Source organism: Arachis ipaensis, chromosome B3 (assembly GCF_059453495.1).
Source record: "Arachis ipaensis isolate K30076 ecotype BB chromosome B3, ASM5945349v1, whole genome shotgun sequence".
Classification (NCBI taxonomy): Eukaryota; Viridiplantae; Streptophyta; class Magnoliopsida; order Fabales; family Fabaceae; genus Arachis; species Arachis ipaensis.
In genome coordinates this window covers 135,796,792-135,811,401 of record NC_142438.1, presented here as the reverse complement: position 1 = coordinate 135,811,401, position 14,610 = coordinate 135,796,792, and the positions used below count along the sequence as shown (strand labels likewise).

General features: G+C 33.5%; 3 protein-coding genes across 5 annotated transcripts; 1 reads left to right on the top strand and 2 right to left on the bottom strand.

Annotated features, from left to right (window-relative positions):
• The first annotated feature begins 2,220 nt into the window (after positions 1-2,220).
• LOC107631426 (putative oxidoreductase At4g09670) lies at positions 2,221-4,207 on the top strand. 2 transcript variants are annotated; one of them, XR_001618565.3, is made up of 3 exons: positions 2,221-2,781; positions 2,858-3,525; positions 3,839-4,207. XR_001618565.3 is itself a non-coding variant. In XM_016334869.3 (2 exons), exons 1-2 carry the CDS (start codon positions 2,311-2,313, stop codon positions 3,458-3,460), a joined length of 1,074 nt encoding a protein of 357 aa, XP_016190355.1. In that variant the 5' UTR covers positions 2,222-2,310; the 3' UTR covers positions 3,461-3,573. The 2 variants fall into 2 exon arrangements, 1 of the variants encoding a protein (XP_016190355.1); XM_016334869.3 differs by lacking the exon at positions 3,839-4,207 and having other exon boundaries at positions 2,222-2,781; positions 2,858-3,573.
• On the bottom strand, positions 3,643-6,829 carry LOC107633821 (protein GAMETE EXPRESSED 1-like). The gene is made up of 7 exons (XM_021119574.2): positions 6,716-6,829; positions 5,541-6,075; positions 4,858-5,445; positions 4,643-4,769; positions 4,357-4,543; positions 4,134-4,281; positions 3,643-4,050 (listed from the first exon to the last, which is right to left on the bottom strand). Exons 2-7 carry the CDS (start codon positions 6,020-6,022, stop codon positions 3,789-3,791), a joined length of 1,794 nt encoding a protein of 597 aa, XP_020975233.1. The 5' UTR covers positions 6,023-6,075; positions 6,716-6,829; the 3' UTR covers positions 3,643-3,788.
• Positions 6,830-10,022: 3,193 nt separating this feature from the next.
• LOC107631427 (zinc finger protein 4) lies at positions 10,023-13,015 on the bottom strand. Of its 2 annotated transcripts, XM_016334871.3 has the most exons (3): positions 12,531-13,007; positions 11,292-11,826; positions 10,023-11,182 (listed from the first exon to the last, which is right to left on the bottom strand). In XM_016334871.3, exon 3 carries the CDS (start codon positions 11,089-11,091, stop codon positions 10,318-10,320), a length of 774 nt encoding a protein of 257 aa, XP_016190357.1. In that variant the 5' UTR covers positions 11,092-11,182; positions 11,292-11,826; positions 12,531-13,007; the 3' UTR covers positions 10,023-10,317. The 2 variants fall into 2 exon arrangements, with proteins under 2 accessions (XP_016190357.1, XP_016190356.1); XM_016334870.3 differs by lacking the exon at positions 11,292-11,826 and having other exon boundaries at positions 12,531-13,015.
• Positions 13,016-14,610: the final 1,595 nt, after the last annotated feature.

The following is a 14,610-nucleotide window of genomic DNA, read 5'->3' as shown; positions in this document are numbered from 1 at the left end:
AAGAAAAATGTTGAAAAAGAAAGGTATAATTGTATGTCACTCCTTTTGCCCTCTCTTTTCTCTGAATGCCGCTACTGATTCTGATTTTGGAGAAGAAAAGTCAACACGTGTTGAAGCAAGGTTTCAAGCCCTAGAAGTTCCACTCTTTTATAATAAGGGTGTACGGCCAAGGATTGAGGCAAAGAGTGAGGGCACAAAGTTTAGGTTCCTATAGTTTACTGGGCTATTCATTCTTCTCTTTCATAATTTTCATTGAGTATTTCTTTTTCTCAATTTAGTGTTTATGTGTTTTAATGGTAAAAGGCAAAATGGTGAGATTTGTAAGCAAAAATCATTGAGCGAAAAAAGCAGAGAGTTAGACTTGGAGAAAAAAACCTAAGTTATTTCAAAAAAATTTTGTAAGTATTTCTGTTTTGTGTCATGATCCTGAGGGATTTTCTTGCAAGTTGGGTTAGCACTTTGCAGTTGAAAGTTAGGGTGAGTCCTAGTCAAGTTCGATTTGGATTAGAAACTGGACTTGTCCCAAATAGGACTGGGTAGAATCTTAGAAAAAATTGGTGATTGTATTCTATTGAATGATAGTGAAATTTCGTCACTGTTGTAACGGAGACTAGATGTAGGCTACATTGCATTACGTAGCTAAATCAGGATACATCTATGTGTTATTTTCTATTCTCTTCTCTGTTTTTGGTTCTGCAATATAGGAGACAAAAATAAAGTATCTCCTAATTTCTCAACTACGCAACATTTCACTATAACACATATTGCAAGTAACTCTATTTTGGCTCCTATCGCGTTAGGAGACAAAACCAAAGTCTCTCCTGTTTTCTACTCACAGTATCTCTACAGAACACAAGGTAAAAAGCAAAATTAAAAGGAGGTCAAGATTCAACTCCCCTTCTCATAGTCACTGATTACCATCAATTGGTATTAGAAATTGGTCTCAAAGAGATCAAGCTTTGCAACTTTGAGGAAAGATCCTGATGGCGAACAATATTGGTTCCAACACAGTGGCTTATACACTGATAAAAGGATAATCCAACAACAGACCTCCATTTTTTAATGAAAAAATACAACTACTAAAAAGAAAGAATGAAGATCTTTGTTCAGTTAGTGGATTACAACCTATGGAAGATAATCTTAAATGGTCCTCAAATCCCTACAAAAACGGGTGCTGATAGTATTGTCACTACCAAAACTGAAATAGAATGGAATGAAAATGATAAAAAGAAAGTGAAACTAAATGCCAAGGTCGTTAAACATGTTAAATTGTGCAATCAGTTTCGAGGAATATTAGAAGGTTTCAAGATGTAAAATAGTAAAGAAAATCTGGGATAAGCTCTAAGTCACACTTGAAGGTACCACACAAGTAAAGGAAACCATAAAAAATAATACAAAAAAAAAAGGAGTGATTCTTAAATCATGTACTGAATCATTGGATGATAAATCTAGTGACTGTTTATCAAATGACGAATTTATATTTTTTCTAAAAAACTTAAAAGAATGATGAAACTTAAATAAAGAAGCAGATGAGGCAGCTCAATGAAACCAAAAAAAGACTTAAGTAAATTACCATAAATACAGAAAAATTGAACACTACAAATATAACTATCTAAAACTCTCAAAAAAGACAAAAAAAAAAAAAGGGACTTATGTAAAATAAGTAGCATGCTTATAAAAAATTATATAGACAAAAAATAATAGGTGAACGTTCAAACGGTATCTGTACGAAGATATAATGTGTTCTATGATGTCCAAAAATTATACATGTTTTAATTTTACAAAAGAATGAATTTCACCTCTTAACAATTATATTCAAGTAATTTAAACCAAAAAAATATAGATATTATAGAATTATTTTTAGAAGAGTATTAGATATTAATATAATTTATTATTTTTTATATTATATTTTTTATTGAAAATAGAAAAATTTAAATCTGTAATTTATTATTCTTTTATATTAATTAATTATAAATATTTAAAAAATATAAACTAAAATTATGTTATTAAATTATTAAATTAAAAAAATTAAATTAATAGTTAAAAATAATAAAGTCTAATGGTATTAATTTTTTTTAAACAATAGCAATAGCAACTTTTTAAAATTTTGTAAAATGGAAGAATATTTTGTGGCATAGCGAATTAGCGATGGCATCCTAGCTTTGCCAGTTAACAAACGACACGACATGAGAGGCTGGTACTATCCTATCCACAACAATCAAGTGATCAACTACTTTAGAAGCCACACTATGCAGGCTGTTCGTTTGAAACTAGTTTACTACTCAAAAACCAGAGTCCACGCCGAAAACAATGGCCAAACCCGAAACGGTGCGTTTCGCCATCATGGGCTGCGCCCACATCGCGAGAAAAGTGGCTCGAGCCATTGCCTTAGCGCCCAACGCCACCCTTTGTGCCGTAGCCAGCCGTTCCCTCCAAAAGGCCCAAACCTTCGCCGCCCAAAACGCCCTCCCCGACACCGTCGCCCTTTATGGCAGCTACCAAGAGCTGCTCGACGATCCAACTGTGGACGCAGTGTACCTGCCGCTCCCAACTTCTCTGCACGTGCGGTGGGCGGTGGCGGCCGCCGCCCGGAGGAAGCACGTGCTGCTGGAGAAGCCGGCTGCGCTAGATGCGGCGGAGCTAGAGCGGATCTTGGAGGCGTGCGAGTCGAATGGCGTGCAGTTCATGGACGGGAGCATGTGGCTGCATCACCCTAGGACCTCTCATATGAAGCAACTTTTGTCCCTTTCTCATTCTGGAAGCATTGGAAACATTCAATTTGTAAGTCTTGAGTTCGTCCGAATTAGTTGATTAAGTTGAATATTATGAGTAAAGAAGCTAACATAATTGAGTGAAGATTCACAGCACATCAACAATGCAAACAAGAGCTGGATTCCTGGAGAGCAACATCAGAGTGAAGGCAGACTTGGATGGGCTTGGTGCGTTGGGTGACCTGGCATGGTACTGCATTGGTGCTTCCTTGTGGGCAAAGGGATACCAATTGCCAGCCACCGTCACTGCTCTTCCCGATGTCACAAGAAACGCCGCCGGAGTCATCTTGTCCATCACCGCCTCTTTGCATTGGGACCAACCAGACCAAACCGTCGCAACCATCCACTGTTCCTTTCTCTCTCACACTTCCATGGACCTTGCCATATGTGGTTCCAACGGCTCCCTGCATGTCAGGGATTTTATAATCCCTTACCAGGAACACGTTGCTTCCTTTGACTTCACATTTGGTGCCAAGTTTGTTGATCTTCACATTGGGTGGAATGTGAAGCCAGAGGAAGTTCATGTAGCCAATGTGCTCCCTCAAGAAGCACTTATGGTGCAAGAGTTTGCTAGCCTTGTCGCCACTGGCCCCGATAATAAGTGGCCTCAGATTACTAGAAAGACTCAGCTCGTCGTTGATGCGCTCAACAAGTCGTTAGACCTCGGCTGCAAACCCGTTTCCTTGTAGACCCTTTTGGCCTCCTCAAGTGTTTCAATAATCTATTCAAAATCAATCGTACTCACCATGTATAGGTAATGAATAAAATCCAGTTCTGATACAGGGATTTAAGCTATTGTAAATCTTGTGTTAATAGTGTACTTTTGTTTCTTTAGTCATATTTAAAAAAAAAATAATATTTTTATAACATATCAAAATCAAACCTTACAATTTATGGTAGTATCCACCAATATAAATTACACATACACTAGAACATAATTCAGAATTATGGAACAAATTAATAGAGCAAAACAACGTGCGTGCGCACGGTTTAAATATTCTGTTTCTAAACTATCCATCAACGAGAGTGGTTGCGTGGGCGTAGATTATAACTTTTTGTATTTGTAGACGGCGTGATCGAATTCTCTGCAACTTCTTCTGGAAGTACATAGTCAGGATCATCAAGACAATTCACGTCATCGGGTAAATCAGCATCTACCCACTCTGTCCATTCAACATAATCAGTATGCATGTCCCATGGCAACCCCTTTTGTGCTTGCAAATTGTTAAGCTTGTTCATGAGAGTGAGTAGCATCTGATGGTTCAACATTTCATAGTCCCTGCATGGTTAATAATTTTGACTCTGTAAGACCAAAAAAATCTAGATATGAACAACCATGTTTTAGGGTGTTTGAACATCTACCTGTATGTGCAAATGGCGTATAGAAGATGAACTGAGGCAGCTACCATGAACAATAACCGGGTTGTGTTTATTATCCATGTTTGTTGCTCCATGTTATCATTGGTGTAACGAATAATGGTTACTTCGATAAAGAAAGTAGCACAAAGCCCTGAAAATAATCAAAACTACTAAGTAAATTATGCTTAAATTAAAGGTAAATGTTTAGAAGAATTGGAATAATTACCAATATATAGCCATGGCCTGACATTGTATGTTTGCTTTGTACTAGTCAACATATAGATCACAAAGATTGATATGGAATAAATGAAGAAAGCTTTAATCACTCGTGATTCAACCAGCATAGCATTTTGCAAAGCAAAAAGCTTGTCTAGAGCAATAAACATGGTAGCTTGTTTTGACTCAAAAGATTCCTATAAAATAAAAATAGAGATTCCTTATTAGAAAACCATCCATAATATAGATTTCAGAAACAAATGCTTAGAACTTATAGTCTACAAGAAGTTGCAAACCTGAGCAGACAATATTGATTTTGAATTTTCCATCAAACGATCATGAAGTCCTTGTATCTGTTCTTGTTTTTGAAGCAGCTCCTCATGTTGTCTATGCCCATATTCAGCAAAATATTGCAAGGTTTTCCTGTATCACAGAATGAAGTACTCAACATCTTTGCAAATAAGCTTCCTGAGCTCAAATTAGTAATTGCTATAATAGAATTAAGCTATACCTGCTTTCCTCTAGTGCTTTGGATTGAAATTCGGATAAAGAATTCAAGCCTTCAAGTGCTGTAGATTGTCCATGTAGAAGTTGTTGTTGCTTATCTAAAGAAATCCCAGCCATGTTTCCAATGTCCTCAGCTTTGCTTTGTAAATTGCTCATCTTTAATGCCATTGCATCTCCAACTTTAGTTACCTCATGCTCAATCACAATGGCTTCATCTCTTAACTTGCCTATTTCTTGGCCCAAATAACCGTAAGATTCTTTGAGCAATGCTACTCCATCCTCCAAACTCCTCTTCATATCCTCTTGTCCATCTTTCAATTGCAATTGGGAGGCTTCAATCTTCTTAGTCTGCTCGTATACACTCTCCGAATGCCTTAACACAATGCCTATATGATCTTGCACGTTCTTAGCAGTTTGAGCAACTTGTTGGGTGTGAATATCGATGGAGTTCATGGAATCGACGATATGTTTCGATCCTTGCAATAGATGTTCTGATTTCTCATCAATGCTATCTAATTTGTCCTCCACATATTGAGCTGAACTTTTTAGTTCAGTCACAAGCCTCTCTGTTTCATGTTTGAATGCATACGCCCTGCAAGAAAACAAGATATACAACTTTGGATTATACACCAAAATTAAATAAATATGAGATCATAGAAGGCATGAAAAAAACAAAGTGGACTTAACTGTAACTGATGACAAATAGTGTTGGTTTCAAGGTAGAATTCAAGGTAGACCTTATGAGCAATGTCATCTAAGGCTCTTAGGCATACGGTCATGGAGGATTTCTCGTCGCAATGCGGAAAAGAAGGCCTGCCAGAGTCTCTTTGAAAGCAATCACTGAGATGCCAAGCAAGTCTAGACCGCTTATCGTCGGTAGCCAGAATCTCGGAACATCCTGCGAAAAGGTGCTGATAAGCTCTTTGCCAACATGTGTTTGCACCAACCATTTTCTTCCTAGCATTCTCCACCAACTTCAATCCCTTCCGGTCGTTGAAGCCCTCAACGGAGAATTCAGCACTAGAGCCTCTAGAGATGCCTCCGTTATTGTCATAAGGTCCCTCTTTAGAGTGAGTACCTTTATTAGCTGATGAAAACCAACCCCATGACTCGCACCTTAATAAGAAGCAAAGTAGAATGATAACAAGTAGATGAATCCTCTGACTCATCTCTAAGGATTTTATCAAATCTTTACGATGTCTATAACCGATGATAATTACACCTGCATCAAAACACACCACAAATTAATCATTCTTGGCAGCCAGAAGAGATCATGGTAGCAATTTATAAGGTTTGATACATAAGATTGTGTACCATGCATTCAAAAGTTTCCAGATTTTACAAGATATCAATACATTTTAGTTTCTACTCTAAAAATAAAATGAATCATGAAACGAAAAGAAAGCTGAATTAAATTTGATATTTTTTTAAATGATACATTTTAGTTTCTATTTGAAAAAAAAATCTTTTTTTAAATAATATATTTTTTAAAGATCTTCTACAAAAATAAAAGTACCTTTTTGTTCATCATTTTTATTATTAGAAATTTACTAAACACACTAAACAATAAAAAAAATTTATTAAAAAAAGATATTTTTTATTGATTTAATAACAACCAAACAAATACTTAATCATCTCTATAGTTTTTATTTGACACAAGAATGACTAGGTTTCTGTTTCCTTTTTTAATACTGTTTGGCCCGATTGGAACCTCAAAAGAATTGATTGAAAGAAAGATGAAGCTTTCACAGTTAAAATTTTGTAAGAGGAAGAAGATCTCTTTCACAGTTAATTTAGCAGTAAAATATATAAGTAACCAATTAAAGCATGTTCAATCGCTACACGGTTCTCTGGATTTTTACTATACGGAAGAGAGGACGAAGATGATGTCTTTGCCAATTGGAGCAAAATCAAAACTAGAAAACGTTATAAGCAATCATGAATGTTTCTTTTTCCTCCCGAATCCACAAAAGCAAAGTCATAAATCACAATAATGGGTTCCTTGCATTATATGCACTTTAACTATTATATCTGAGACGGAGAGAAATAGAGAAGAAGAAGAGAGGAAGATCAACAATTTTTTACCTAAGAAGATCGATAATTCTGTAGCCAAGGTTTAAATACTCCTACTAGATAGCTTACCTTTCAAAAAAGCAGAGACTTGGGGTTCAAGGAAATACTATAAAGTCAATTCTAAATTCTAATTGTGATGACACTTGTTTGCTTTTAACAAATCCACATCGTCATTGACAGTAAAAAACAAAAAATATCTTCAAAATTTTGGTTTCATATATTTCATTAAAATAATTAATTACATCACATCATCGTGAAAGAGATCTTCTTCCTCTTACAAAATTTTAAAAGATGCAAAAAAAATAATAATAATCAAACCCCACCATCTATCTATCTACATTTTTTTTTAAATATTGAATTAACAATGATACTTTTTTAAAATATGGAAAGATTTAATTTAAGGAGTAAAAATTAAATTGTCTAATTTTTAAGAGGCACAAAAATTAAACCGTCCCAAAAATCGGACTCTCTGATTTTAGTACTCAGGACTCTTTAATTTGTATACTCTAAATTTTTTTTTTATTTTTTAAACACAAATCAAAGTGTCCAATTTATGTACCAACCACCATTTTAAAAAATACAAAAAAATTACAATAATAATATATAGTACTCATTTTTCTTTTATATCTTGTCTCTGTATGAAGTAAATTAATATAGCCAGGACACAACAATGAGAAAGTGCCATAATGAAAATTGGGGAAGAAGCTTCAATTGAAGCAACCATACAAATATTAATAAATAAGAATCCACGTAGAAGAATAAGACAAACCAAATAATATTTTTGCATATGTACTCCAGAATTGGAGTGTTGAACATGTTACATGTGTTTGATCAACCAAATAAATAAACTAAAGGAATTAAGAAGTAGCCGTAAAATGATGGAACAATTCCAGAGAGAGCGAGAGAGAACCTGTAAAATGGAACGAGGGAGCAGTCAAGTGGGTGTGTTTGGAAGGGAATATAAACAGATGAAAAAACGCGGTGAGTTACAAGTAAGAGAGCGCCAAACGGTTTGGGTTCGTTTCATATGCACTTGTTCATGCCAATGCCACCCAACCGTCTCATAATCTTAACTAACACCCTAAAATAAAATTATTTTCTATAAATTTAATTTTTATACATTATGTAACTATGACGTCAACACATATAATGTTAAATAATTTATTTAAGCATGTAAAAAAGTTTCGTGTGAGTAGTCACATTTTAATAATCTAATAATCCATTCTATCATAAAAATAGAATATTATTATTTTTTTGATAAATTATTTTATGATTTGTTTAACGATAGTTACATTTTTATTAATATTTCAATTAAATTAGAATAATATAAATATAATACTTTGTGTTATTTTTTATTGGTTTACAGTTGTTTTATTGTGTAATAGAAAAATATTAATTTATGATAACAAGAACCAAATCGAATATATTTTTTTATTTTTCTGTAGAAAAAATTTACATGATAAAATTCTAATTATAATTTGGCACATTATTTGTTTTTAATTTAATCAAATCTATTAATTTGTAAGGTTTACAAATGGAATAATATGAATGGTTGACCATATCTTCAAATCTACCAAAAAATGAAAATAGTTCATTGGCCCAACAATACTTTTCATATCCCAACCTCCTCAGAGTTTTAATCAGGCCAACATAAATAAAGTTTAATTAAGAGATCTAATTCAATTCACTTAAATTCGATCTCATAAAGGTTAGATATTACGACAAAAGTCTGGTCCTATTTATCTAAATAAGTAATCCACTCTTAAAATATTTTTTACAGATAAAACTACTCTAAAAAATGATTATCTATTATATTATAAATACACTGACACTCTCATATATATTTAAGTCTCAATTTACTAAAAATCGGCGTTAAACTATTGCTAATTTAAGCATCAGAGTCTTTTGAGTATCACCCCCACCTCTTCACAAATAATTCGAACGAATTCATTCTCATTGAAAAAGTTTTCAGACAAACCACTCAAGAACATTTTGACCTCAAGTCCAAATCAAAAAACAATCGGTTTCAGATAACCCTTAAAATAAGAATTATGACCAAAAAGTACTTGCTACCATGAATTCACCAGCAGGTATACTCTTGTGTGTGTAAGTGTGTAATGTGGATGAATTTTCGTGTTATAATTCATAGATAGTGTTTGTTTTAAGACTAAAATCGAGATTTGGAGATAGATCGAGACTCAGTATTGTGTTTAGTAGTTCGAGACTGAAATTAAAATTTTAATTTTGAGACATAAAATTTTAGTCTCTTCGTTATTTTCGACAAAAACAAAGGTCATTAAATACCATAATTCATGATCCTCGAATACATTTTAAGAGCTTGTTTGAAAACCTATGAATTAAAATTCACTCAACAATTGTAAATTTTTTTCTTGTTTTAGAACAAGTAAAAAAAATGATTTAAACTCCTTTGAGAATTTTAATTCTCATTTTTTCCTCATTTACAAATTAGACCAAAAGAGGTCTGATTTTAAAATTAATTCTCACATTAATTTTATTTAACATGTTAAATATAAAAAATATCTCTATTTAAATAAATGGATGTTTAATAAAATAATTTTGTTAAGAACAAAAATGTAAAAGAAAAAAATTTAACTCAAGTAAGAGTTATTCAAAACTAAAGAATTGAATTTTATTCTATCAGTGTGTTAAAATCATTTCAAACCATAAAATTAAATTTAAAAAAAAATGAATTTTTAAAAAAAAAATTAAAATTTCTTTTTCACAGTCAAATACTTTTCAACCAAGCTCTAAGTTGGTTTACATAATTTCACACCGAGAATAATGAGTTGAAGTATCATTATTGCATCACTCGTGGCAACTTTGTGAAAACCGGTAAATGATGTTGAAACTTGAAAGCTCTTCGGTTCTATACTATTCACTGTTCAGATTCTTATGCATTATCTATTAGAATCTCTATATATTATACATTATATAACATGCCATATTAAAAGACTGGAATTTTATTAGTCAGTATTAGTATCATTGACCACTTCATTACCAAAAAGAGCTAAATAGTTCATGAGTTAATATGATCCAAAATAGAAACAAATGATTCAAACACACTGCAGTAGTAGTAAGGGAAAAAAAAAACATGATTTATATATCACAAACAAAGAAGCTCCAAAATGGTGTTCCCAGTCTTGAGAGCTCTTATACAATTAGATAACATATTAAGCAAAACACCAAATCAAGAATTCTTAAGAGAATACTGAAGGAAGAAAGTTATACATGAGACCAAGCAAATATAACTATCCAATCTGAAACTCTTAGCCCTTCCATGCATGTCTCTCTTGATAAACTGTACAAAATTATAACAACAAAGCAGAACAAACTCAAAGCCACATATAGATTATGTGCCAAGTAACCACTTTTAAAGCTTCAATGTTAATTCAGGTGTAGAGTTATCTATCTCAACTGGTGGATTCACCTCAGTAAAACTCAAATTCGAACTCCCGGCCAGCATGAATGCCTGATTGCTATCGCCTCCTTCGCTAGTAACCTGCCGGAAACTACCAGGCCAGAGCAGTTCTGACTCATCATCCTCCAAGAATATAGGAAGGCCGACATAACCTTGGTCGAATCTTGCATTTGTTTTTATCTCAGGAGGCCTAATTGATGGTGCAAATGCTTGGTGATGAACTGAAGAGTGTGCCTTAATCCCCAAGGATCTGAAAGAACCATGAAGAGGCAGAGATGCTAAACTAGCATACCTCTCAGAGAATAGCCCCATTCGCATGGCGCGCTTTGCCAGCGTTCGCTCCCTCTTGTGTGCGTTCTGGTGGCCTCCAAGAGCCTGCGAGCTGAAAAATTTGCGCTGGCAGTAATTGCAAGAGAAGACTCTTGGTACAGTGCCAGTTTGGAAAGTTGGTTCATTGCTGCTTTCACTAGTGCTAGAGAATGAGAGTCCTATTGAATCCCCTGCTTTTTCCCCTGTTTCATTGTTGCCAAAGCTGAGAGTTAAATCAAGCGAGAGAGCATCGAACTCCATTGGATTCGCGAGTTTGTAAGAGTTGGTTAAGGTGTCCGTTGAAGGGCCTGCAGAGGTTTCTTGAAGAGAGGATATGTTGGAAGCAACCTGGCTGCTAACCTCAGATTCATATTCTGCTGCTGAGGCCTCCAATTCCAGATCAAATCTTGGTTTCATGGTTTAATTAACTCTGATAATGCTAACTTTCAGTCTATGTGAAACAATCTACCATCAGAATAGGGAGGGCCTATTTAAGAGCTGTTTTCTCCTGCAATGAAAAATTCATGAATTCTTGAATGAGTTTGACCTCAGAATAGTGAAAGACTATTATTGTTTTATCCACAATGGGTAAAGAAACACAGGCATGCTATTCCTACCATAGAATCACACTTCCATTGGAATAATAATGATGCCATGTCTTGTGATTCAAGTGCATGTGGGACTTTCTGATCAAAAAGCTTTTGTACTACTGCTACCACAGGTGCAGCAACTAAACAGTTACCGACATATTTCTTTAAAAATAAACAATTAATATTATCAACAAGTTTTTCTTATAGCTTCTCTTCAGTTCCTCCCAATTTGGCTTACCTAATACATATTAAATCCATTATTTAGATTGTGGGAGATCTGAAATCCAATACAATGGTCAAATATTTTCTTTAATTATCCTAAACAACATCTCTCTACCTACTGTGTTTGACCCAAAGACCCAACATTATTATTATTATTAATAATAAAACAATATTCCTGAACATGGACCACTCAAAGCCTTCTAACTTGCAAATGTATGATTGAAATTTAAGGTCAAATTAGTTATGTATTGACAATTATGATAGGAAAAGATTATTAGACTCTCTTAAGTAAAGAACACTGAATCCGCTTCACCATGTGCTTGTGATCTGGCCCACTCTTCTGTAAGTTTGTGAACGAAAAAAAAAAAAAGAAAAGAGAAAAATAAGGAACAAAGTAGCAAGAGGCATGAAGAAGAAGCTCTTAGTAGTAGAAAATGTTTTCCATAAGTACTAAAAATATAAGCAAACAAGATTTACTTACTATGATCTGAAATCATATTTGGACTCTGTATGCAGACTATTACAGTTATAGATATTTGCAAAAGCCAAAGGCTTTGGAAATTGAAAACCATAATTTAGTCTAACTTAATCATATAGAAAAAAGAAAAGAAGAGAGCCACGGAACCTAACTACAAGTCTGCAAGTGCAGGTTATGATTCAGAATCTATAAGAGTTAGAGTGAGTGAATGAGTGAGTGACCAGCATGTCATCACACAAAACAAAGAAAAAAAAACAGTAACAGAAACATGAAGGAGTGGCAATATCTGCATACGCCCAGTCAGATAATTGCATGCATATATAATTGTTTCATTTTCTTAACAAGAAGTCTTACTTGTAACGTGTGATACTTTAAAGACCAGAATCAAAATCTACAATGGTTGGTATGAAAGGCAGTGTTGTAAGATAGAAGAATTATATCAACCATTTTGTTCTATGCAGTGATTCCAAGAAAACTTGTTCAGAAACACCAAGAAAGAAAGAACCAGAAAAAAAGAAGACAAGAAGCAGTTAAAAATATACTATAGAGGTGACAGGATCACATACAAGTTGCAAGATCAAGCGATGAGAGTGGCTTGCTTGCTTGCTTGCTTCTGAGATCACCCTATAAAACACTGCTATGGAATTGGAGACATGAATCCCCAGTGTTGCTTTTTCTTGGTATGCTTGATTATTATGAGAAAGACAAAACACAAGCCTCTGGTGTTTTTTATGTTCCTGGTTACACTAAAATAGAGAGGGTATGTATAATAATAAGGTGAGAGAGAGCTGAGAGCTTTTTCTTCTTTCTTCAATTTTTTAATTCCTAATATGATAGAACAATATTTTAACTGAAATTATTGAAAATAAAGAAGAAGGAATAATAATAAAGGAAGAGTAAAAGAATGAGAGAAAGAGAAAAGACATAGAGATGGTGGGTATTGTATTGATGTTTAATTATGGTAAAGCAAAGGTAACAGGGAAGTGGAGAGTTCAGAGGAAAGGAAGGTGCTGCCACAAATTATAATCCAAAGAAAACAACACATTTCTCTAAATTTTACTACATAGATTTAGACCAAGAAAGGTATACAGAGACATGCAATTGTTTTTATATAAAATTAATAATTAAAAATTATTAAACAATTTAATATATTTAACTAAATTATTATTTAATAAAAAGTGGAATTAGACTAAATTTTAAGAAGGAATCAAAAATTTTATTTCATAATAAAAATGAGACAAATAAAAAATTTAGAGAAGACTAAATTAAAATTTATGCATAGTTTATCTAAAAAAAATTTAAATTTAAGAAAATCATTGTCCCTCCTTTTTAACATGAGGCTCTTTTGAAATAATAGTTTTTAATTATCAACTTTACATAAAAACAGAGAGGAATCAAGAGATGAGAAGACATACATCAAACTCAAAACTTTCAAATATTAAATTAATGGGTGTCTCATCTTATAAATTCCTCACTCTTCCTTGCTTTCTTTAATGTGAGACTAACTTCAGCACTCCTCACACTTGCAACACTAACAAAAACAATTACACACATAAATTTTCATCTTACAAAAGATACATTAAGATGTCTTAATCTTGAATTCTTAAAAAATAAATACATTAAAGGAGGATTCGATCAAATAGGGTGAGGGACTGCACATCCTTTCCAAAATTTTGGGGTTTCCTGAGAATTGAAACCTCAAGTGAGTTGATTGAATTGAGGACACAGTATGAGATAGAAGCAAAAACAAGCTAACAGTAGTGAAGCTATTATTCTTATTTTTCCCACCAAAGATTCTCAAAGTCTCTCTCTTTCCCACTTCAAAAGTGCGTTCAGATAACTCCATAGAGTCATAGACCATATAGTGCATGGGGTCAGCTTTCAGTAGTTTCATTTCATATATATTTGGTTCCATCCATCACGTCCACCATTATATTACACTATGCCACTTTCCTATGCTATGCTACTATAACATATAACATCATTCATTTCTTTAATTTCGGATCTCCTATTATTTTTTTAACAACCCCACTCCCCTAATAATAAATAATACACCACATGTCCTTCCTCTCTTAACAATAATAACATTTTTATATCATCAATTATTATCACACCTTTTTTCTTTAGCTTTATTTATTCCTTGCAATTTTCCTGCCCAGTTAATTATTCCCTTTGTCTTTCACATTTAACTGTAAAAGAGATAATCATAATAAAATTTCTCAAAGTAATTAAGCATGGTCTTGATTGAGTATAGTATATATAGTTACTTGTCATTGGCTCTAATCATTTTCATCAAATTTTGGCCACTGTTTTTCCGAATAAACCAATCTTACAATTGAACATGTGTGATTCTTTGTTCTTGGAAAAGGACATCAATCTTAGCCATTACATAATACTAAGATTATGTAGAAGGATTTGTGAGGCCAAATTGAAACACAACAAGGTTCACTAAAAGAGATTACCATACATGGCCTTCAATCTCCATCATTAAACTGACATTTTTGCTAATGGGATGGTCCATTATTCCACGCACGAAATTATAGCATCATCATAGCCATATAGGGTCCAATGTTTTTGCTCCCTTTTTTTCTTCTTCCTTTGATCTATAATTTCAGCCACGCCAGAGTTCTCATCCCATTTATTAGA